The sequence below is a fragment of the Aegilops tauschii genome, chromosome 5 (assembly GCF_002575655.3).
Source record: "Aegilops tauschii subsp. strangulata cultivar AL8/78 chromosome 5, Aet v6.0, whole genome shotgun sequence".
Classification (NCBI taxonomy): Eukaryota; Viridiplantae; Streptophyta; class Magnoliopsida; order Poales; family Poaceae; genus Aegilops; species Aegilops tauschii.
In genome coordinates this window covers 435,499,171-435,521,582 of record NC_053039.3, presented here as the reverse complement: position 1 = coordinate 435,521,582, position 22,412 = coordinate 435,499,171, and the positions used below count along the sequence as shown (strand labels likewise).

Sequence of the window (22,412 nt, the reverse complement as noted above, 5' to 3'; positions counted from 1 at the left end):
TGTGTTTGTCGAGATCCGATGAATTGTGGGTTTATGATCAAGATTATCTATGAACAATATTTGAATCTCCTCTGAATTCTTTTATGTATGATTGGTTATCAAATCTTTGAATCATTAGTTTGGTTTGGCCTACTAGATTGATCTTTCTTGCAATGGGAGAAGTGCTTAGCTTTGGGTTCAATCTTGCGGTGCTCGATCCCAGTGACAGTAGGGGAAACGACACGTATTGTAGTGTTGCCATCGAGGATAAAAAGATGGGGTTTGCATGAGTTTATCCCTCTACATCATGTCATCTTGCTTAAAGCGTTACTCCGTTCTTATGAACTTAATACTCTAGATGTATGCTGGATAGCGGTCGATGTGTGAGTAATAGTAGTAGATGTAGGCAGGAGTCGGTCTAGTTGTCACGGACGTGATGCCTATATACATGATCACACCTAGATATTCTCATAACTATGCTCAATTCTATCAATTGCTCGACAGTAGTTTGTTTACCAACCGTAATACTTATGCTCTTGAGAGAAGCCACTAGTGAAGCCTATGGCCCCTAGGTCTATTCTCTATCATATTAATCTACCGTTATTTCTATTACCGTTTATTTTGCTTTCTTTACTTTTAGTCTTTATCATAAAAATACCAAAAATTTTATCTTATCATCTCTATCAGATCTCACTTTTGCAAGTGGCCGTGAAGGGATTGACAACCCCTTTATCGCGTTGGTTGCAAGTTTCTTATTTGTTTGTGTAGGTACGTGAGACTTGAGCGTGGTCTCCTACTGGATTGATACCTTGGTTCTCAAAAACTGAGGGAAATACTTACGCTACTTTACTGCATCACCACTACTAGGGAAAACCTTATACACATAATCTTAGCAGCAGCGCGGTTTAAAAACAAACGCTACTGGTAATTAGCAGTAGCGAGCTTGAGGAAACCGCGCTACTAATAACCATGTAGCAGTAGCGCTCTAGGTGAAACAAACGTTACTACTATAATTGCCACGGCGTTGCCTCCAGGCTAGATATAGTAGTAGCGCCCTTCCCTGGACGCGCTACTGCTAAAGTACTTAGTAGCAGCATTTTTCTTCAAAACTCGTTGCTGCTAAGTATTGCACCTAATTAAGTTTAGTCCCATACTGCTAAGCGAACAAGGTGTTTACCACCTTAAATATGTTACTTCTCAAACTATCTCGAGCACTTGGTCTTCATTGAACTATATGTGTAGGATTTGTGGCTGCAATATGAATCTTCACCAGTACCTATACAGGTACTGTGAGGATTCATGTTGACTATTTAGATTCTACACAAAAAGATCAATGATGACCAATGTATATTTTTGATGCGTGTTTAGACTTAGCAGTAGCGTTTTTCTCTAAAACGCGCTATAGCTATAGCGCATTTCCTAAAGTGCGCTACTTGCGCTACTGCTAGTTCGACTTAATTAACCACCCGCAGGCTCAAAATTTTGCTAAGTCCTCATTTCCCCCTGTTCCCCTACTCCTCTGTCGCCGCCGCCCGAGCCCGAGCCTGCCCTGAGCGCCGCCGCCCAAGGCCGCCCTCAACCTCACCGCCGTCGCCCGCCGCGCTCTCGACCTCACCGTCACCGCCCTCGACCTCACCGCCGCCACCCTCGACCTCACCGCCGCCGCCCGAGCCCGCCCAGGACCGCCGCCTCCCGATCCCGAGCCCGCCCTTGCCGCCCCTACCTCTCCGTCGCCGAGCACCTCCCCGCCACCGTTTCTCCCCTCTCTGTAAGCCCCCCACTCCTTCCCCACCCCTCTCTCTCTGCTTAGTTAGTAGGTGTTTTTTAGTAGTAGTAGATGTTAATTTAGGGTTCATAAATAATGTTTTTTAGTAGTAGTATATGTTAATTAGTAGTACTGATGGTATTAATTGAACTAGTTTAGTTTTAGTTGAACTAGTTTAGTAAGTAAATTAATAAACTAGTTGAACTAGTTTAGTTTTAGTTGAACTAGTTTAGTAAGTAAATTAATTAACTAGTTGAACTAGTTGAATTAATAGAACTAATGTGTTTTTAGTAAGAAAATTAATTTAACTAGTTGAACTACTTTATTTTTAGAAAGAACTAGTTTTTTCTATTTATAATAATTTATATTTAGTAAGAACTGGTTGAATTAATAGAACTAGTTGAACATGTCATATTTGTTGTTATTTTTTGCCAGAGTGGCCTATGTTTTGCCGGAGTGTTGATTAATTTCCATTCCAGCAAATTTCAGGCGCTCGATATGTCCTTTTTTAGCAAAGGTCATGCCGGATTTTTCCGTGAATTCTGGCATGACTTGTGCTAGAATATGTAGGAAATATCGAGTGGCCTGGATTTTCTCGAAAAATAATGATCTAATTTAGGTTTTTTAGTACATATATTTAATTGTACAAGTTTAATCTTTGAATTATGAACGTAGGAAATGTTGCACTCGGACGACGAAAGTCTCCCGGGGGAGTGTAGCTGGTGCCACGACGATCGAGGTCTGTGCGACAGGTGCCCTCACCTGAACGAAGATCGGCGCTTCAGCATTAAGCTCGAGGAGACCTTCGATGTTGAAACGGTACGCAACGACGACAAGTGTTTTTTTGTAATTAAGCACGACTTCAACTATTTCAACGTCTAATTTTCATCTTTTACAATTCGACTAGCTTATCCCATGCCATGCAAGACGCTATGTCTTGGAGAGGATGGGTTTTGAAGACCATGAAAATTTTGAAACAAAGAAAATACACATAAGGACCCATCACGATATTGATTTTTAAGTAAATTTGTACAATTCTCAGAGCGTAACCCATTTTGGTTGCCAAAATTGGGAAGCACTTTGCAAAATGTATGGTTTCTATGAGGGTATGATTGTCACCATGGATCTTGGTGATCCTGACATCGAGCAAGACAATATGGACATTTGGGTTCTTGTTGATACGCTTCCGATTCTACCGCTATGTGAGTTTCTCAAACATAGTTATTAACTAATTTATATTGTTTATTTCAAAATAGTTGATAACTTATTTCCATTGACAACTTATTTTCATTCTTCAAAGAATGTGCGGAAGATGGTAGACAAAACCCACTACACCGATGGCTCCGAATTAACTTATAAGGAGAAAAATCATCTGATCGCATTTTGTACTCAACTTGAGAATTACAATACCTATTATCGAACTCCTCCAAATTATGGTGAATATGTGCCACTAGTGCACGTGTTGAACCACGGTAACTTTTATGGAGATACCCTGGTAAGATCTTTTACTATTACGACATCCGTGCATCTTTTGCATACTTCTAAAACTAGTACATCATAGCTAACTACGAAGTTATTACTATGTTTTTCAACAGAAAATCCCGATGGATTGTGTGCCTTATCTGATGTATCAGAATGGTCGCCTTGAAGTTCTGAACATACAGCCAGGTCATCCTACGGATCTCACCTGTGCATATTGGATTTCTAAAACCGGTGAACACATGCTAATCAAAGAATGGAAAAAATGTTTGGACATTCGTAAGGAGGTTCTTGGAAGCAACATTAAGCGAAAGGCAAGAATTGGAGACAGGATAATCTCCATTCTCCATAATGGAGAGTCAGGGACTATCTTATTTTTTGCTATTTTATCTTAGAGAATATAGTAGGTCCTAAGAGAATGTAGTAGGTCCTATGAGGTACAATATGTTTATTATGTGGTACAATGTGTTAGAGTTGATGATGAGGAGTAGTTGTGATTATGACTAGTGACCAATTTGCTATGTGATGTCTCATTGATGAAAACGATGATCATGAGGAGGTGTTATATGACAATGATGTATTATGATGATAAGTTGTTAATGATATGATGATGATGATATTTATTATATCATTGGGTGAAAGAACCGCGGATTAGTTTCAAGTGGATGTCCATCCACTTGAAACTAGTCGACGGTTCTTTCACCCCGTAATGTAATAAGTCATTATGATGTAAAAACAATGTCTAAATTCCTGTTGTATGAAAACTTATATAAAGGTGTATGAATACAACATGAAATAAAAAAGAAATAAAATACGAAACAATAGTAGTAGCGCGGGCAGCGAGAAGCGCTACTAGTAATTACCAGTAGCGCTCTTCGGAGAAAGCGCTACTACTAAATCGATATAGCAGTAGCGTGGGTTAGCGCACGCTACTGCTAACCTTTAGCTGTAGCGCCGTACCAGTAGCGCCCCTGCCCGCGCTACTGACATGCCTAAAACCTGCGCTGCTGCTAGGCTTTTCCCTAGTAGTGCACCCTTTCCTTTTCAAGGGAAAACCAACACAGTGCTCAAGAGGTAGCACCTATGGACATCACCATGTCAAGAGTCCGTTTGGCAAGTGACACGTGCCACATCTACTTCACATACACAAAGGTGAATCATCTCCTTTACACGTGCTCACTTGACCCCTTCGAGGATGGTATACTACTTGACATTCCTCTCGTGTGCATGCATGGGTATTGTCAGAACGCTACAGACGACGAGGAGGAGTGCGAGCGCAAGTGTACAACTACACCATCCGCGAGGGAAGCGTGGAAGCGAAGACGGAAGAAGAAGGAGCTGCGGAGTTTACAGCGACCGGATGACCGGAAGCCACCGGACGTCCGACACTCTACAGCGCCCGGACGACCGACGTCCACCGGACGTCCGACGCACACTCGACCAGCAGCCGACCAAGTCTACAGCGCCCGGACGACCGTCAAACACCGGACGTCCGACCACCTCCAGCCTCCGGACGACCGAAGCCGACCGGACGACCGGTGCCACCTGTCCCGAGAAGAAACGTCGGAAGTCCGAAGCCCTGCGGACGTCCGCGAGCGACCGGACGTCCGACACTGCCTGTGCGCAGCCGGGCCTTTGGCCTTGTATCCCTCTCCCACTTACCCCTTCGTGGCTTAGACTATAAATAGACCTCTCCCTCATCCTTTCTAGGGTTAGCAAAGTGATAGGTCATTTATACGTGAGCTTTGCTCCTACCTACCTCTTCTCGTGAGAGAGAGAGAGAGACTACTACTCCATTGGAGGCCAAGACCTCCATCTAGGAGAAGATCCCGCGGGATATCATCAAGACCCCCTCACGGGAGGACCCCCCTTCAAGACCTCCTCGCGGAGATGAACTCTACCTTGTATCTTTTCCTTTGTTGTTCATGTACCTTGTGATCTTGTGTGTTTGATTGTCTAGTGGATGTGTGATTGAACTTGTTCTTGAGTGTTTTCCCTTGTGATTTCTCTCCGTTCTTTCCCCGTGTTCTTCGTGTTCTTCGAGTGATCCCACTCCAATCGTGAAAGATCGGCCTACACCGGGTTAGCCCCGTATCAATTTCTCCAAAGACGACAGGGCGGCGGCGGCGGCGTGGGAACGAGGCCAGAGCAAGTAGCGAGTTGTTGAGCAGAGTGTGGAAGGATAACGGCGCCAACCCTTCTTTTCGCCTTCTCTGTTTTTTTTTAAAACAAGTCTGGGGTTCTTTTTATTATACAGAGAAAAAACTGCAGTTTGTCGAATACTATAATATTAAAACAACAGTTTTAGCGGCAATCAAACAACTCATTGTAAATAAAAGTATGGTAATCTCAAAAACTGCAGTATTCTCAAAATGCTTAGAAAATACTTTGCTATAGAACTCCCAAAGATTTAGCTATACACTCCAACCTGAGTGTCCCTCTGCGTCACACGCAACTGAAGCCACACACACGCGCTGATCCAACCGTACGATCGCAAGTCATGGGGCCGCCTCGCCCTCACGTGGCAGCAAAGGGGCCGCAAAGGCAATGAACCAACATCCATCACGTGCTCCAAGCACACCGAAAGCAGTTTCTTTTTTTTAACAAGACACGCCCCGAAAGCCTGTATCCGCACCGTCCATCGCCGAACCCGGCCGGCCGTGTCCCGGCCGCCACGGCGGTCCGAACCGCAGCGCACGCCGGCCGGCCGTCCGTCCGAGCCCCGAGCCCACGTGTCCGGGCCGGCCACGCACCGGGTCCGGCGGCGCCAACCAGCCTTATCTCCACGGGACCGCCACGTCCACACGCCCCGCCCGCCCGTCGCCGACGCCCGGGCCCCACGGGACGTGCAGGCGGGCCCGCGCCCCCGCACCAGCAGCCCATCATTGACTCGTGCGCCCCTCGCCTCTCCTACACACACATAAATATCCCCGTCGTCTCCCACCTCTCTCAATTTGTTCTCTTCTATCTATTCCTCCACCCGAATTCCTGTTCCGCCCGCCAGCCGTACACAGCACACCACTGCTCTCTCTCTCTCTCTCGCGCGCGCGCGGCGGCCATGGCGGACGCGCCGGTGGAGCTGCCGGGCCGGCTCGCCATACTGCCGTTCCGCAACAAGGTGCTCCTCCCGGGCGCCATCGTGCGGATCCGATGCACCAACCCCAGCAGGTCAGTCAGTGGTGGGTGGGCCGGGCGGGGCGGGGCGGGGAGCGATTCCGGCGTGCGCCGATTGGTTTCCGCTGCCCTTCCAGAGCTCGGGCTTGGGGGTTTCGGGGCCTAATTTTGGTGCGTGCGCTGTAAGGTATAGGAGGGCTGGGGCGAGGGGATTGATTCGCCGTGCTTAGGTTTTCTCCGCCGGAGCGATCAGCCGGATTTGGTAGCGCGTCAGCGAGCTACCCACCTCCGGATTCTAGAGGCCTTTTTCTTCTGTTCCTGAGCAATTTTTGTTGTTCCATAACTGTAACCTGTGTGGTTCAAGTAGAATTTCTGCCCCCTTTTCTTCTGCCCCAGAGTATTCCTGTGTAGTACTAATCCGTGTGTCTCCACCGGTATCAATGATTAATCAGCTTTTACCCTGGTGACCATCACCTTTGATGTGGAAATTTAAAAGTTCTCGGTGCATTTTGATGCTCTCGTCGGTCCAGAGGTGGATTTTTCAGCTTGTTGCCTACTTTTATGGCTGACCAATTCAGCCTCCACTTACCCACCAGTCGTTCAGTGTTCGAATCTTCTAGGTGCGGTTTTGTCACGGGGGGTTACTGGATTTGTTTTCCCTTGTTGTAGGCGTGGCATGTTGGCGTGTGTTGACTTGCTGGGAGGGGAATATTATGCCCTTTTGGTGTGGGTTTTGACTAAATCAATGTGGTTGTTTTGGCCTGCAGTGTAAAGCTGGTGGAGCAGGAGCTCTGGCAGAGGGAGGACAAGGGTCTGATCGGAGTGCTTCCGGTGCGGGACTCCGAGGCTGCGGCTGTTGGTTCCATCCTGTCGCCTGGTGAGATAGAGATTGCAGCTCCTTGTTCAGTTAGAGGAGCCACTTTGTAGACATTGTAGACCTGCATTTTCTTACTGGAATTGCTCTTGCTCTTGTAGGCGTGGGCAGTGATTCAGGTGAAGGAGGCCGCAGGTCGCCTGGTGGTTCTGGGGGAGAGTCGACCAAACAGGATGCAAAGAGTGGGAAGGAGCCCATTCACTGGCACAGCCGGTAGGTATCACCGTTTGCTAATCACATATGTATTTTACCCGTGAACCAAGTTCCGAAGATAAAAAGCCTTCAAATATGACAACTAGTGCCTGCTTCAAACATGATAGGAGCTTTGACATGGAGTGAGCTGTTCGCAAATATAACCATGGCATACAATATTTCATTCTATGAACATTTGACAAATAATGTAAGCATTGGTTTATCTTTACTGCCTATGCCTTGTGTGGCTACTGGTAGTGCGACAATGCATTATCCTGCGGTGAGATTGGATAAAGTAACAATGCCAATATAGGTTGATAGCAACCAAATCTTCTTCGGCAGGAGGGTGCACTTTAAATACAGATATTCGTACTTATAAGTTAGGAAAATGCTAACACTCTGCTGGCTGATCGCGCGGAGAGTTCCGTCACTCACGCAGCCGTTGGATCACCCTTTATCCACACGTCCTCACGCACGCTTGCACACGTTTGTGATTTTGCCTACCAAGCACGTGCCCCTTACCTTTTCTTGCAACAGCAGGGGTGTTGCAAACCACGACGACGAACGAGGGCGGCAACTTAGACAAGCTTTTGCAACGCCATCTCTCTTAAAAAAATTCTGCAACAAGATTTCTGCCAAAAAAGTTCTGCAACAAGAACTTTGTTGCAAAAAAATCCCGCAACATAACCTATGTTGCAAAAAATCCCCAACACAATCTCTGTTGCAAATGTTTCTGTAACAAGGTGTCTGTTGCAAAGTAGAGAAAAATGTTCAGCGCTAGATTGGGTCAAATCCAACGACTCGTAAGGCGGCGGATCTTTTAAAAAGATCCGCCGGCCGACGCGTAGCAGTCCCCTATAAGTTAACCTTTTGTTGCTTCAAGCTCCCGGATAACTTTCCTTTAGCTGTTTGCTATCTTGTTGGCGCTTCACATATCTTCCATGTGATCTACTTGTTCTCTAAATATTAATCATCTGAAATAAGATACTTCAGTTTTTTGTGGTACAACTTTCCACCCTCCATTCAGTTTTCCAGTCGTTGCACGCATTGCATGTGCCAGTTATGTTTTCAGTTTATTTTATTTCTGAACTCACTATGTCTAGAAATGGTTTGGCTATAACCCTAGGATGTGTTGGATCTCTATAATTACACAAACTGATGAAATATGAAATGTAGCACATAAATCATATTTTCGTATGTTAGAAGTGTAGTAGATACATCTTACATTTGTGGTGTTCCTGTTTCCCTTATGCATTCTTTCAATCCAAATTTGTCTTCACGTTCACTCCTTCCATGTACAGGGGAGTTGCTGCTAGAGCTCTGCACCTTTCAAGAGGGGTGGAGAAACCAAGTGGAAGGGTTACATACATTGTTGTTCTCGAAGGCTTATGTAGGTTCAGTGTTGAAGAACTCAATGCAAGAGGATCGTATCATGTTGCCCGTGTTTCACGACTTGACATGACAAAGACTGGTAAGGCCTTTTTTTAAAGAAAAAATGTGTGTACATTTTCTCACCATTTCATACACAATCATCATCAAAGGCTGGTCACCGCTGTCTGTATCACCTTTTTTCTGAATCTGTCAATCTGCTGTCTCTGGCCTGATGATGTTGATGGTTTGTTAGCATAGTATAATTTTCTTCTCGTGACATTCTTTATTAACTCATGAAGAATCTAAAAGATGTTGTGTAGTGCAAAACCTATGTGGTTATGTAGCTGCTTTGCGTTTTAAACTTTGTTAGATATATTTACATTTTTGGGCTTACATTACTATTGTGTCTTTGGTTTCCTAGAGTTGGAGCAGGCAGAGCAAGACCCAGATCTAATTGCTCTTTCGAGGCAATTTAAAGCAACTGCCATGGAACTAATTTCCGTCTTAGAGCAGGTAAGAAATTCAAGGAGAACTTGATGACCCTTTTACCGTTAAATTTCAAGGTTTGGTTTCTTATGATTGCACCGAGTAATAGGGAGATCTAATGGGGATAACTGAAGATTGCTAAATTTTGAAGATCACGAATCTAGTAGTAATGACGCAAGCAAAGATTTCCTGACTTCCTATCAAAACCGTAGAAGGCACCTTTTCATGATCATTAATGGTTATCTTTTGTTTGCTGAAATTATCACTTGGTCTGGGTACCCTAAAAGGCCAAAACCCTACTTATCAGTGAGTTTTGGCTTAATATTTTTCTGTTATTTTCGCAGAAGCAGAAGACGGTTGGTAGGACTAAGGTGCTACTTGAGACAGTTCCTGTATACAGGCTAGCTGATATTTTTGTTGCTAGCTTTGAAATAAGCTTTGAGGAGCAGCTTGCTATGCTGGATTCAGTTGACTTGAAAGTGAGACTTTCCAAGGCAACAGAACTTGTAGACAGGCACCTGCAGGTGATGATCAAGAAACTCTATGATTTGTGAATTAGCTATAACTTGTGTTAAGGTTCCTTGTGCTTTAGTAAGTTTGCTTTCTGTGTGATCTATTCATTTGATAGTTATCTTAAGTTTATTCTCTGCAATGGACAGTCAATTCTTGTAGCGGAGAAAATAACACAGAAGGTGGAGGGGCAGCTATCAAAATCCCAAAAAGAATTTCTGCTGCGCCAGCAGGTTTGTTTTTCTCTCCATATTTTCAATGTTTGATCAACTGAAACTGAAATCACATTCCAGCATGTGTATTTCTAGATATCTATAAAGATATATAAGATGGAAACGATCCTTTTCTTATAGAGGATATTGTCCTGGTTGAGTTGGGCAAGTTTGGTACCCATGGTCTTTTTGTGCAGCATAAAGTTCTATTTCCAATGTGATGATGACCCTCCCAGTTTTGCAGATGAGGGCTATCAAAGACGAACTTGGTGATAATGATGATGATGAAGATGACATTGCTGCATTGGAAAGGAAGATGCAGAATGCAGGAATGCCAGCTAATATTTGGAAGCATGCCCAAAGGGAGTTGAGGTAACTATCATATTCATATCTTTTTTAACATGCTTACATGTGTTACAAGAGGTCTTTTTATCCAGCTAGTCTTTGATTGCAGGCGTTTGAGGAAGATGCAACCTCAGCAACCTGGATATAGTAGCTCTCGAGCTTATTTGGAACTTATTGCGGACCTTCCTTGGCAAAAAGTAAGTGAAGAAAGGGAACTTGACCTTAGAGCTGCAAAGGAGAGTCTTGATCGTGATCATTACGGGCTGACCAAAGTTAAGCAAAGGATTATTGAGTATTTGGCTGTCCGTAAGGTTGGTAACTTGACTTCTACATGATCTTTTTATGTGCCTATCCTAATTATTCTATCTCATGGAGATGCATTAATCTGCTTGCAGCTCAAACCGGATGCCAGAGGTCCAGTGCTGTGTTTTGTGGGGCCACCTGGTGTTGGAAAGACATCTTTGGCTACATCCATAGCAAAGGCCCTAAATAGGAAGTTCATAAGAATCTCTCTTGGTGGTGTAAAGGATGAGGCTGATATTAGGGGCCATCGAAGAACATACATTGGAAGCATGCCAGGGCGCCTCATTGATGGACTAAAGGTTAATCCCATTCTATTTCTCATTTTAGAATTATCTAACATTGGAGGACCAAATTTGCTATATGTGTTAATGTATCCTTTACTATAAAGTATAATCTACCCTATTTGCTCTTATAATCTAGTTAGTCTTGGATTAATAGCGTAACAGCCATCACAAGATATTTTTGGGTGTCCAGTCAGTACAGCAAATTTCTGCTGTTAACTCCAAGTTGCTTTCCATTGAATGAATCTACTCATCGTATACCTATCACCGATATGATTTTGAATTCCCCAATAAGCTGGCAACCCCATCGTGCTGCTTATTTTAGCTTTCTATAAAGCTGAGCCTAATGACCTTTTTGCGGTTTTTTCTTTTCTTTGAATGCTGCAAGAAAAGAGTTGTGCTACTACCAGATTAAATCATGCTGATATATTGTTGAAATGCAGAGGGTATCTGTCAACAACCCAGTGATGCTCCTTGACGAAATTGACAAGACTGGTTCTGATGTACGTGGGGATCCAGCATCAGCACTGCTAGAAGTACTTGACCCTGAGCAGAACAAAACATTCAATGACCAGTATCCTTTCATTTTATTTGTGTAACAAGTGCATCTTATGATTAGCTGGTTAGTTTCTTAGTGAAATTGAGAATCAGTCCTTCTCTAAAAAGATGTTTATTGGGATTAGGCACATATTGGCTATTCAGTGTTATCACTTCTGAGTACCTTCTACTGCCATCACTATGAGTATTGGGATTAGGCACATATTGGCAACCTCTTTTATTCCCCTGCTCTTTCTAAGAGGCTATGTTTTTGGGTTACTTTACAACTCTGACGCACATCACAGAATATGTTGGAAAATAGACTATGCTATCTGATCTACTATCTTTATTTTATATGTTTAAAATTCCTTAACACATATTTTACCAGCTATTTGAATGTTCCATTTGACCTGTCGAAGGTTGTATTTGTTGCAACTGCCAACAGGATGCAACCTATCCCCCCTGCCCTGTTAGATAGGATGGAAGTCATTGAGTTACCAGGCTACACGCCTGAAGAAAAGCTGAAAATAGCCATGAAACATCTCCTACCAAGGGTATTGGAACAGCATGGTTTGAGCTCCGCATATCTTCAGATTCCTGAGGTATGGCACAAGGACTGTCTTCTGCTGCATTCCTTTTCTGTTAACTATTTTATTTGTATAGCCCATGACAAGAAAGGTGTGAATTGCTCACAAATATCTGTTAGAAGAGTAAAAAGAAATGATCCTGTTGAATGCTTTTGCTATGTTACTTTCAGTTCTCTCTGAAGCAAGAAGATATTTAGGCTAGTGAATGGTGATTTCCCTCCTTGGCACACAAAATGAAGTTTTTAATGGAAAAAATAAACACATTAAATTCAGTTATATAATGGCAAGTGCAGTGTACTTATGCTATTCTATTGTGGTAATAAATGCACCAACGAAACTACAGTGTGTGTAATTGATCTGTGCTGTCTTTTTTCTAACAACGAGAAGATGTGATACCAGTAGGATTTTGGGCTCCATAGATAAAAAAATGGAAACTTAAAACTACTTCCTGATGCTTGTCACCATAGCACATGCACAGCTTATGAGGGTGCCACTTGGGCAGAGTTTATTGACAAGTGAAGATATGAATAACTAGCTTCCTTGTTAGTTGAGTTTACTCATATGAATAACTCATACGTATAAGCGAAAAGGTCTAACTACCCTTTAATGCAGTGGTGAATCTAGGAAAAAAGTGGAGGGTAGGCTCAAAGTTAATGTGATTAAACTAAATGCTTTACTAAAACAAAATTTGGATCTATTTAACGAGAAGCCATTATCTCCTAATCATGTAGTGCAAATCAGCTTGAACTTTCCCAGATTAGTACTGGGCACAATTGTATTTCTTGGATTTTAAAAATATCAAAATCTTGAGGAGTGCTTGAACTACCTGCATAAAAATTGTGTATAGTCATGTTATTTCTCTTCACTTCTGCAAATCTACAAAGTTGCACTGGACACAAAATCAATTAATAACCCATAACTACTCCCTCCGTTCCAAAATAGATGACTCAACTTTGTATAAAGTTAGTACAAAGTTGAGTCATCTATTTTGGAACGGAGGGAGTAGTAATTACAATGGACAAGTAGATATTAGTGTTATCGGCTTAGCAAATTAGTTTGAGGATTTGAAAAAAATACTTTGCCAATGCACCCACTTCAACTATTCAGTCGCTCAAATTGTGGCTCCTCCTTTTGGTGCGCCCCCGCCCCCTATTGCTAGCAGGCAGCGGGCTCCTGCAGACCCCACTCAACTCGGCTGCTCGCTTGCTCCCTAATCCCCAATCCAACCAACGACCGCCACCACTAGCTGTTGCTTGCTGCTAGGTTAGCGGCGGCACGTGGTTGCTGGCATGGCTGTGGTTTGTGGGTGTAATTGCCATATGTCGCTTTTCCATAAACACTTTTTCTTAAAAAAAATCATGCGTTTATAATTTTTTGTTCTCCTAACTTGAAAATTACATGGACATTTTTATATGCACGTGAACATTTATGTTGTGACAAGCGAACTGTTTACTCTCCCTTTTAGTTAGATTCACAAAGCTAAAATAAATATTAAAGAAAATACCCGCACGCGTGATATGCTAGTGGTGTAGTAGTAGCAGCTGGCTGTCTGGTTTTATTTTTACAAACTCACAAGTATCTCTACTCCTATAAAAAGCTGAGTTGGTGATGATGGTGTGCCTGCCATCCTTCATTTACAACCGTTCGATTTACATCCAACGCATCTGAGACAAACTATGTCAGTTTTGCAAAAAGACCCCCGTACTCCACTCCTCGTTTGTAGATATCCCCCTGCCTCTCACGTTCAGCCATCTCTCCCTCTCACCTCATCTAGCCATCTCAGGAAAAAATAAGAAGGATTTGGAGAGGTCGCTGCTTTCGGCGCCCGTCTGCCCCCAACTCCTCTCATCCCTTCTCTCAGGCTGCATTGCCGACCACCACCACGACCCGCTCCTCCTCGCCATCTCCTCTGCCCCCTTCCAAATCATCCTGAGTTACATTCATGGTGGTCTAGAAAAAATAAACAAAATCGATACCCAAAAAATAATTCTTAAAGATCATTTTTTGCAAAGCACAATAAGTGTTATTTCTTCAAAAGTTTTGGATGCAGGTTGAACACTTGAACGCTTTTGTTTGCAAAAGATTTTTTTAATCTATTTTGCCTACATTTACTATTCACTCGGATGCTTGTGAGCTCTAGAGAAGAAATAATATCCGAAGAAACCTATTGATATTTGTTACAGATGAGATTACCCCCACATACTTTGTCAAATAAACAACTCCCGGATCAATGCATTTCAGTGTTCCGAGCGTTTGCACGGGCATCTTACTAGTTTCTTAGCAAATGAATCGCTTTGGCGACTCAGCGTGCTTATGGCCAGGCGCAAGTGAGCCAGCATCGTATAGCATCGCCTGGCTGTTCGTGCATAGAACATTGTGTGTGGGCTTGTGGACATGGTCAGTAGAAGGCTAACGGGCTGGACCAGATTAGTAGTAGTAAAATTAATTTTTGATTTTTTTGGAGGGCAGGGTTCAGCCTGGTGAAGCCAGATTAGTAGACTTGCCTGTGCTTTAATGTACTAGTCCGATTAAAGCCGGGTCTGGTCTTTCCTAATACTTATCGCGCTGTGAACAAAGGTTCACCCCAATGTGTCTGCAGTCTTCAACTGTTTGTGTTGCACCGAATAGCATTTGATTCATTGGCTTACAACAGTTCTTACAAGTTACAGTGGACTGCTTTTAATCCTCATCATTTATTTGTCATCTTTTCTTTTGTTTGAGTATTTATTGGAGCTCGTGATTAATCCATGTTTACTTTGTTCCATTCATCTGTCCAGGCTGTAGTCAAACTTATCATCGAGAGATACACACGGGAAGCTGGTGTGCGTAATCTTGAAAGAAACCTAGCTGCATTGGCTCGTGCAGCTGCTGTCAAGGTTGCAGAGCTAGATAGTACGCTTAGACTTGGCAAGGAAATGCAGCCAATAACTACAACTCTACTGGACTCAAGGCTCGCCGATGGTGGTGAAGTTGAAATGGAAGTTATTCCTATGGGCCAGGACATATCAAATACATATGAAAACCCATCGCCTATGATTGTTGATGAGGCTATGCTAGAAAAAGTGCTTGGGGTATGCATCAAAGTTTCAGTTTCTAAAATGATAAGCTACACTGTCTTATGTTTATGTTGTTGTATCTTACAATGGTACATTGCGTCGTGCTGCAGCCTCCTAGATTTGATGACAGAGAGGCTGCGGATCGGGTGTCATCCCCAGGAGTGTCAGTTGGGCTTGTCTGGACTTCTTTTGGTGGGGAAGTTCAGTTTGTAGAGGCTACGGCCATGGCGGGTAAGGGTGACTTGCATCTGACAGGACAACTTGGTGATGTAATTAAGGAATCAGCACAGTTAGCTCTGACATGGGTACGCATCTTCTTCTCACCTATCTCCTTTGCATGGTGTCATATCTTACTAGTGTTGGCATGACCTCCCATTGCCAGTTGAAGGCGTTCTAAATTATTATTATAGGTCCAGCAGTGTATTTGCTTAGTTGGAATTATGCATCATCAACTCCACTATGCTTCGCTGTGCGTTGCTACATATCGAGTTGAGTGATGTTCTGTTGATTTTAACTTAGACATCAATGGTTGATTTTTACAGGTGAGAGCAAGATCTGCTGACCTCAATCTGTCACCTACTTCTGATATTAACATATTGGAGAGCCGTGATATTCACATACATTTTCCTGCTGGTGCTGTGCCGAAGGATGGTCCTTCTGCAGGAGTCACATTGGTAACATCACTAGTGTCATTGTTTAGTAACCGGAAAGTCAGAGCAGACACCGCAATGACCGGAGAGATGACTCTTAGGGGCCTAGTGTTGCCAGTTGGTGGTGTTAAGGATAAGGTACTATATTATGCATCTGTGTTTCTTGGTTGCTCTGGAAAGATGGAAAGGTTGAACCATTTACCATGTTGTGCTCTTGTACTATACTTAACTTCTTTCTCTGGATTCAGGTGCTTGCTGCACATCGATATGGCATCAAGAGAGTAATATTACCAGAAAGAAACTTGAAGGACTTGGCTGAGATTCCAGCTCCGATCCTCGCTGGCATTGAGGTATGTCGTTGCTTACTGTTAGTTGCTTAGATTTGCTGGACCTGCTAGTGTACTTTATTTAGCGTGGTTGTTGAGGATATGCTCTCAGCTACTAGTGCTACACAAATTATTCAGCATTAAAAAACTCATCAACAGCTCTAGAAATTGAGCTAAAAGTTGATTGATAGTATGTCACAATTGTTTCTCTCCTCTGGATGCAATTTGCCCGTAAAAAATGTTTGTTACTGACTTGTATTTGCTTTGCTGCTGATAGATTCTGCTCGTGAAGCGCATTGAGGAAGTACTTGGCCATGCTTTTGAGAATGGATTCCCTTTGAGGCTACACTCCAGTCTATAGCACGGGCAAATCTCAATTGGCGCCTGATGTGGTATTTCCTCGGTGGCCATGTACCTGTTTTGAAGATTCGTCGCTATTCACCGCCCTGATATCTACAAATGAGCGTCGAGCGTAGGCGAGCAATTGCTCCATCGGAGTGAAATCTCATGACGCCAGCATCCCTCGTCCAACTCAGTTAAGCTAATATGCGGAATGTGTATATGGATACTTGCTATCCACAAAAGCGGCAGGGAGATCTACTCTGGTCTTTGTGATTGTATTTATAGAGGGATGCTCATCTATCTATGCTCGGTTTGGTATGGTAGCAAGGAGGTCCACCTGTTGTTGTCGGTTTGGGTGTATATGTAACCTATTTCAGCCAGGGAGAATTGAATGTTGCAGTATCATAAAAAAAGGAGTGTTGATAGCACAAGTAATTGTCGTATATAAAGAGTGAACAAACACACTGAAACGTGTCCATATACATCTGATTCAGAATAAAGTTACTCCCTCGGATCCATATTAATTGACACGGTCTCTAGAATGTAAAAACGTTGTCTGCTGTGTCAATTAATATACAGTAGATCGGAGGGAACATCTTATATTTGTGAACGGAGGTACTTTTGACCCGTAAACTCACTTCATGGTTGGATTTTCTGGGTGGAAGAATGTTTGATCTCCTTTGGTATAGATAGTTTTATTTGATTCTATGTTGATGGTGATAAACTTTTTGGTTTTCGGTTCTCTATATTTGAAGCTGGATGTTAGTGATAGCAAATTGTTATCTATCTTCCCTCGTTTAACACGATTTAAACTTCTGAGAGAGACATGGTGACAAAATGAGTGACAAGAATACAACCAGAGGCTGAGCACGCAATGCAGATTCAAGTTCATGACTTCCAACTGGAAACCAGGAATTTTTTTGCATTCAAATTGGATTGAACACAACAATTTAAAGAAGAAAAGGGATTCGAACTACTTCCAACTGATTGCTCTCAATCAATGAATCTAGTATATCTGCGCTAACTTTCATCAACATCAACGAAAAATGCCGTGTCTAGCAGCACATCGAGTGGGCGCTGTAATATGAGCCACACCAGAGGCTGAAGCAAGGCCAAATTCATCTGACTAAACAAAAAACCTGAAGATACACTAGCTTGGGGAAAGCAGAGCTATCCTAGGACGGCCAATCTGAGCTGCCTGCAGTTCATGATTCTTTTGGAGATGTAGCTGTGGCTGTTTGCACTCTCAGGAACCACAACCACCCGTCCAACAGCGACGCAGGGCACCCATTCAGGGATCAGGATGAGCAAGAACACCTCAATCAGCTGCGCTATGATCTGCATGTTCCCTTGCGGCAATCCAAAAGTGTCTACCATTTCCAGAGCCACAGAAAGGCTGGTATCTTGGTCCACATCGAACGGGAACTCGGCATTCTTAAAACAACCTGAAACAATTTGACGTGTCAGTGTAGGATGAAGTATTAAGTTTGTTGAAAAGAGGTTTCTTGGGTGCTCTACTTACCACTGGGATCAGGAAATCTTAGCGATAAATTAACATGGTCGGTGACATGCATATCGCCTTTCAGTGAGAATTCACCCTTCCATAGCATGAAATTGGCAGACTGCCGCCCATCTTTAGTCACACTCAAGACCAGGGAGACTGAAATAGGAGGCGCTGGGATTGGGATAGGCTTGTCTTTCTGGAGGAAACAGTTCTTCAAGAGCTCACTTGCACACAGTCTTTCAGCTGCGGGAGCCAAACAGATTTCTATGAAACCTCTTACTTCTGCATCTTCAACCTTGGAAAGCACAGCTGGTTTTATACCCTATATAAAAAAACATTGGACGAAAATCAGTTGTTGTTTGATAGATAATCTTCAAAGGGGATGGGTACTTTGTGGACCCCAAAGCACTTACTTCAGAAATTTTCTTGTATATCCATGGCTTGCCTTCGCATTCACTGTATGGATATTCACATGTCACCATTTCAAGCATGCACATCCCAAATGAATATATATCCACCAACTCATTGTAATTCCCGGTGAAGAGTTCTGGTGCCATAAACTCTAATGTGCCTGCATTTTGATGACATAAATCTTGTTAGTACAAGCCTTCCTAAAAATGCTATTTCGTAAAACAAAGTATGCTGTGAGTGAGTCGTATCCTTAAGAGTAATCTACAGTAAACAGAATATATGTATATATTTCACATCTGTAGCTGTTAGAAAAACACAATGTCACACACCTTTGATACTTCTGGTTTTCCGTTGATGCAAAAATGTCGCCAGACCAAAGTCACCAATCTTCACTTGTCCATCATGACCGTTTATGAATATATTGTCACACTTTAAATCCCTATGAATAATCGCTGGCTTCTGACTGTGAAGGTATTCCAGCCCTGTCAATATCTGTATTGCCCATCCTCTCATAGCCTTCATACCGACTTTATTGTGCTTCTTACGGAACCTGGTTATCATTCCAAATTTCAATGATCAGAATGTTCTGAATGAAAGGGCGATAAGAGTGAACTCTATGTGTGGTTAAATTTCAAACTTTCTCCAAGCAACAGCAGACTCCAGCATGGTTGGTTAAAATGACACCAATTCAATAAAGTACATCAACTTATAAACGGAAACGGTAATTCATAACAGAATCAGGCAAAGTATTACGGACGAGATGGACTGGTAGAGCTAAAGAAAAGGTACATACTGCCTCAAACTGCCGGATGTGCAGAGCTCTGTGATGATGTTAACTGTCTTCTTGTCCTCATCAATCCATGAGGCAAACAACTTCTGAATGTTCTTGTGCCTCAGCGTCTTCAACAGACGGATCTCCGTATTCAGTTGTGCCATCTTCTCTGAGCAACCCATGACAGAATCATCAATCCGTGTTTGGCACCATGCGACCTCATCGCCCTCCAGCTTATCGAAGGCCTTGTAGCTATTGGCAGGATAACCATTGAGGAACACACGATGAATATCAGTCTTACGCGGACATGGATAAATTCCAGACAGAAAACAGGACCGAAATATGTAAAGTTACAAATAAACAAGAACTTAAGTTGCTTAGGCTATATATAGGTTGGCATTTGGTGTAGGGTAGACACACTAGTAAATAGTAATGCAGCAATGTGAACAGATTGGCGAGATTAGAGCGTACTACTATGTTTGCCATGGATTTGCCGAGGTTTAACCGAAATAAAAGCAGGAATTTGGTCAGTTTATATCACGGTGATGAAACATTGTTAAATATCGCGCTTCATACATGATCTTATCTAACCACCAGAATCGAACGCGAAATCAAGATCTAGACGAGCAAAAAAAAAAAAAAACAGCAGATGAGACGAGCGATCGAAGGATGCATACACTGTTTTGACGGCACCCGATCCCAAGATCTCATCGTACTGCACGCGCAGCAATCGACCAAACAAGAAACAAAACAAGAATTAGACATCCAAGGAACAGAGTTACCAAGCAAGTAAAAACGGCAGCACTCGACGAGGACAAGGGGTACGTACCCGGATGAAGCGGCCGGTGGGATCGGCCTCGGCGTAGGCCTCGTCGTCCGGCGGCTCCGTCTGCTGCTCCTCCGCCTCCACGGGATCCATCCCCTCCTATCTGCCGAGCCGAATCGCTGGAGTTTCGAGCCTCAACAACTGCTTCCCAGCTTTGGCCTGCCTCCGGGCGGCGGAATTTATGGGAGGGGTTCGCTGCGGAAGCCAGGGCTCCCTGGCCGTCGGATCTGGGCTTGGACGGGGATCGAGGGGGGGTGCGGCGGGTTCCGGACGGATCGAGGGGCGTGGAGGTCGTTGGGGGAAACTCGTTGAATCAGGATCTGAAACGGCCGGGAGCTCGGGATTCTAGGGCTAATGTTTCTGATCGGCAGGCCGATCTCACGCGTGATCGGTCCATCTGCGCGCGCGCCGCGTGTGCCTCGCGGGCCCACCCAACCGATTCTTTCCTTCCTTATCCGGAGGGACAGAACCTTGACTACTAGGGGGCCCGCCGGCTTTGCTGCGAGGGGTGCTCGCGCTGCCCGTGCTCCGGCCATGGCCACTGTGCTGCGGCCGTCATGCTACGACGACGGCAACGAGGAGGCAAGGAGGGGTATCGCACGCTGCGACCCCGTGCTGGAACTGACGTCGGGAATGTTGCGACCGCAGTATGTGCATGCTGGAAACTGGCACCGCGAATGCTGCGATCGTCGTTGGTGGAGCTGCAACCGATGGCGCAAGCTGGAACCGGCGACGGCCCGTGCTATGAACATTGTGTACGATCGCCGTTAGGGTAGCTGCAACCGGCGGCGACCCCTGCTACAACCATCGTTTTGGCGGAGCTGCAACTAGCGGGGATCCATGCTACAACTGTCGTCATTAGGGGAGCTGCAACTAGCGACGACCCATGCTACAACCATCGTTTTGGCGGAGCTGCAACCAGCGGCGATCTATGCTACAACCGTTGTCATTAGGGGAGCTGCAACCAACGCGACCCGTGCTACGAACCGTCGTGTTGACAGAGCTGCAACAGGCTGCAACGCGTGCTACGGCTGTTGTTCGGCGGAGCTGCAACCAACGGGCGGCAGAGCTGCTTGATACTCTTTTTGATGTTGATACATCTTCCGTTGTGCTACAACCGTCATTCGCGCGGAAGCCAGCCTGCCCGGCGATGTAGAGGACAGCACGGAGGCTAGCACGCCCGACGACCAAACATCATGTGGCCCGGAGGCTAGCCCACCCGGCGGCCAACCATCCCGGCTGCATGGCAGCCAGCCCGCCCGACAGCGACCAGAGTGAGGATCCAGCTTGCTTCGGCGGCCATCCAGGCCAACGCGTCGCCAGCCCGGCCAGCGTGGACCAACAGTACGGGGATCGACCGGAGGGCTCGATCTCGATCCAAACTTCAATTTTGGGGGAAGTTAGATTTGTTTGATTGACATGTGGGTCTCACATGTCATAACTGTCAACATAACAAGTTGCCACGTTGATGTCTAATACGCAACCTTCTTCTTGTAGACTCGTGTTGGGCCTTCAAGCGTAGAGTTTTGTAGGACAGTAGCAAATTTCCCTCAAATGGATGACCTAAGGTTTATCAATTCGCGGGAGGCGTAGGATGAAGATGGTCTCTCTCAAACAACCCTGCAACCAAATAACAAAGAGTCTCTTGTGTCCCCAACACATCAAATACAACGGTAAACTGTATAGGTGCACTAGTTCGGTGAAGAGATGGTGATACAAGTGCAATATCGATAGTAGATATAGGTTTTTGTAATATGAAAATATAAAAACAGCAAGGTAACTAGTAGTAAAAGTGAGCGAAAACGGTATTGCAATGCTTGGAAACAAGGCCTAGGGTTCATACTTTCATTAGTGCAAGTTCTCTCAACAATGATAACATAATTAGATCATATGACAATCCCTCAACGTGCGACAAAAGTCACTTTAAAGTTCCTATCGCGGAGAACATAAGATGAAATTGCTTGTAGGGAACAAAACCACCTCAAAGTTATTCTTTTCGATCAATCCATTGAGCTATTCCTATAGGTGTCACAAACAACCCTAGAGTTTGTAGTAAAATAACACCATGTGACACACATCAATCAACCCTAATGTCACCTAGATACTCCAATGTCACCACAAGTATCCGTGGGTCAATTATACGATATGCATCAAACAACTTCAGATTCATAATATTCAATCCAACATCAAGAACCTCAAAGAGTGTCCCAAGATTCCTATCGGAGAAACAAGGACGAAAACGTGTACCAACCCCTATGCATAGATTACCCCAATGTCACCTTGGGAATCCGCGAGTTGAGTGCCAAAACATACATCAAGTGAATCAATAGAATACCCCATTGTCACCACGGGTATCCCACGCAAGACATACATCAAGTGTTCTCAAATCCATAATAGTATTCAATCCGATAATAGTGAAACCTCAAAGGTAAAACTTAATTCATCACAAGAAGGTAGAGGGGGAGAAACACCATATGATTCAACTATAGT

General features: G+C 44.1%; 2 protein-coding genes across 2 annotated transcripts; one reads left to right on the top strand and one right to left on the bottom strand.

Moving 5' to 3' along the window:
• Positions 1–6,129: 6,129 nt before the first annotated feature.
• LOC109749132 (lon protease homolog 2, peroxisomal) lies at positions 6,130–16,841 on the top strand. The gene is made up of 17 exons (XM_020308119.4): positions 6,130–6,391; positions 7,105–7,214; positions 7,313–7,424; positions 8,705–8,874; positions 9,196–9,287; positions 9,605–9,784; positions 9,920–10,003; positions 10,227–10,354; positions 10,437–10,638; positions 10,723–10,929; positions 11,355–11,485; positions 11,837–12,050; positions 14,813–15,106; positions 15,202–15,396; positions 15,634–15,879; positions 15,990–16,091; positions 16,345–16,841. The coding sequence occupies exons 1-17, from the start codon at positions 6,282–6,284 to the stop codon at positions 16,426–16,428; spliced, it is 2,661 nt and encodes an 886-aa protein (XP_020163708.1). The 5' UTR covers positions 6,130–6,281; the 3' UTR covers positions 16,429–16,841.
• A 449-nt stretch (positions 16,842–17,290) lies between these two features.
• Positions 17,291–20,207, bottom strand: LOC109749133 (probable serine/threonine-protein kinase WNK9). Its single transcript, XM_020308120.3, has 7 exons — positions 19,926–20,207; positions 19,774–19,811; positions 19,118–19,348; positions 18,654–18,874; positions 18,327–18,484; positions 17,932–18,235; positions 17,291–17,854 (listed from the first exon to the last, which is right to left on the bottom strand). Exons 1-7 carry the CDS (start codon positions 20,013–20,015, stop codon positions 17,580–17,582), a joined length of 1,317 nt encoding a protein of 438 aa, XP_020163709.1. The 5' UTR covers positions 20,016–20,207; the 3' UTR covers positions 17,291–17,579.
• Between the last annotated feature and the right edge of the window lie 2,205 nt (positions 20,208–22,412).

Excerpts from the sequence above, each read along its gene's own strand:
- LOC109749132 (XM_020308119.4), top strand. The coding sequence starts at position 6,282 with ATGGCGGACGCGCCGGTGGAGCTGCCGGGCCGGCTCGCCATACTGCCG. Across the intron at positions 8,875-9,195 it reads ACTTGACATGACAAAGACTG|AGTTGGAGCAGGCAGAGCAA; the intron begins GTAAGGCCTTTT and ends TTGGTTTCCTAG. Across the intron at positions 15,107-15,201 it reads TGCTAGAAAAAGTGCTTGGG|CCTCCTAGATTTGATGACAG; the intron begins GTATGCATCAAA and ends GTCGTGCTGCAG.
- LOC109749133 (XM_020308120.3), bottom strand. The coding sequence starts at position 20,015 with ATGGATCCCGTGGAGGCGGAGGAGCAGCAGACGGAGCCGCCGGACGAC. Across the intron at positions 19,812-19,925 it reads CCACCGGCCGCTTCATCCGG|TACGATGAGATCTTGGGATC; the intron begins GTACGTACCCCT and ends CTGCGCGTGCAG. Across the intron at positions 18,485-18,653 it reads GAAAACCAGAAGTATCAAAG|GCACATTAGAGTTTATGGCA; the intron begins GTGTGTGACATT and ends ATCAAAATGCAG.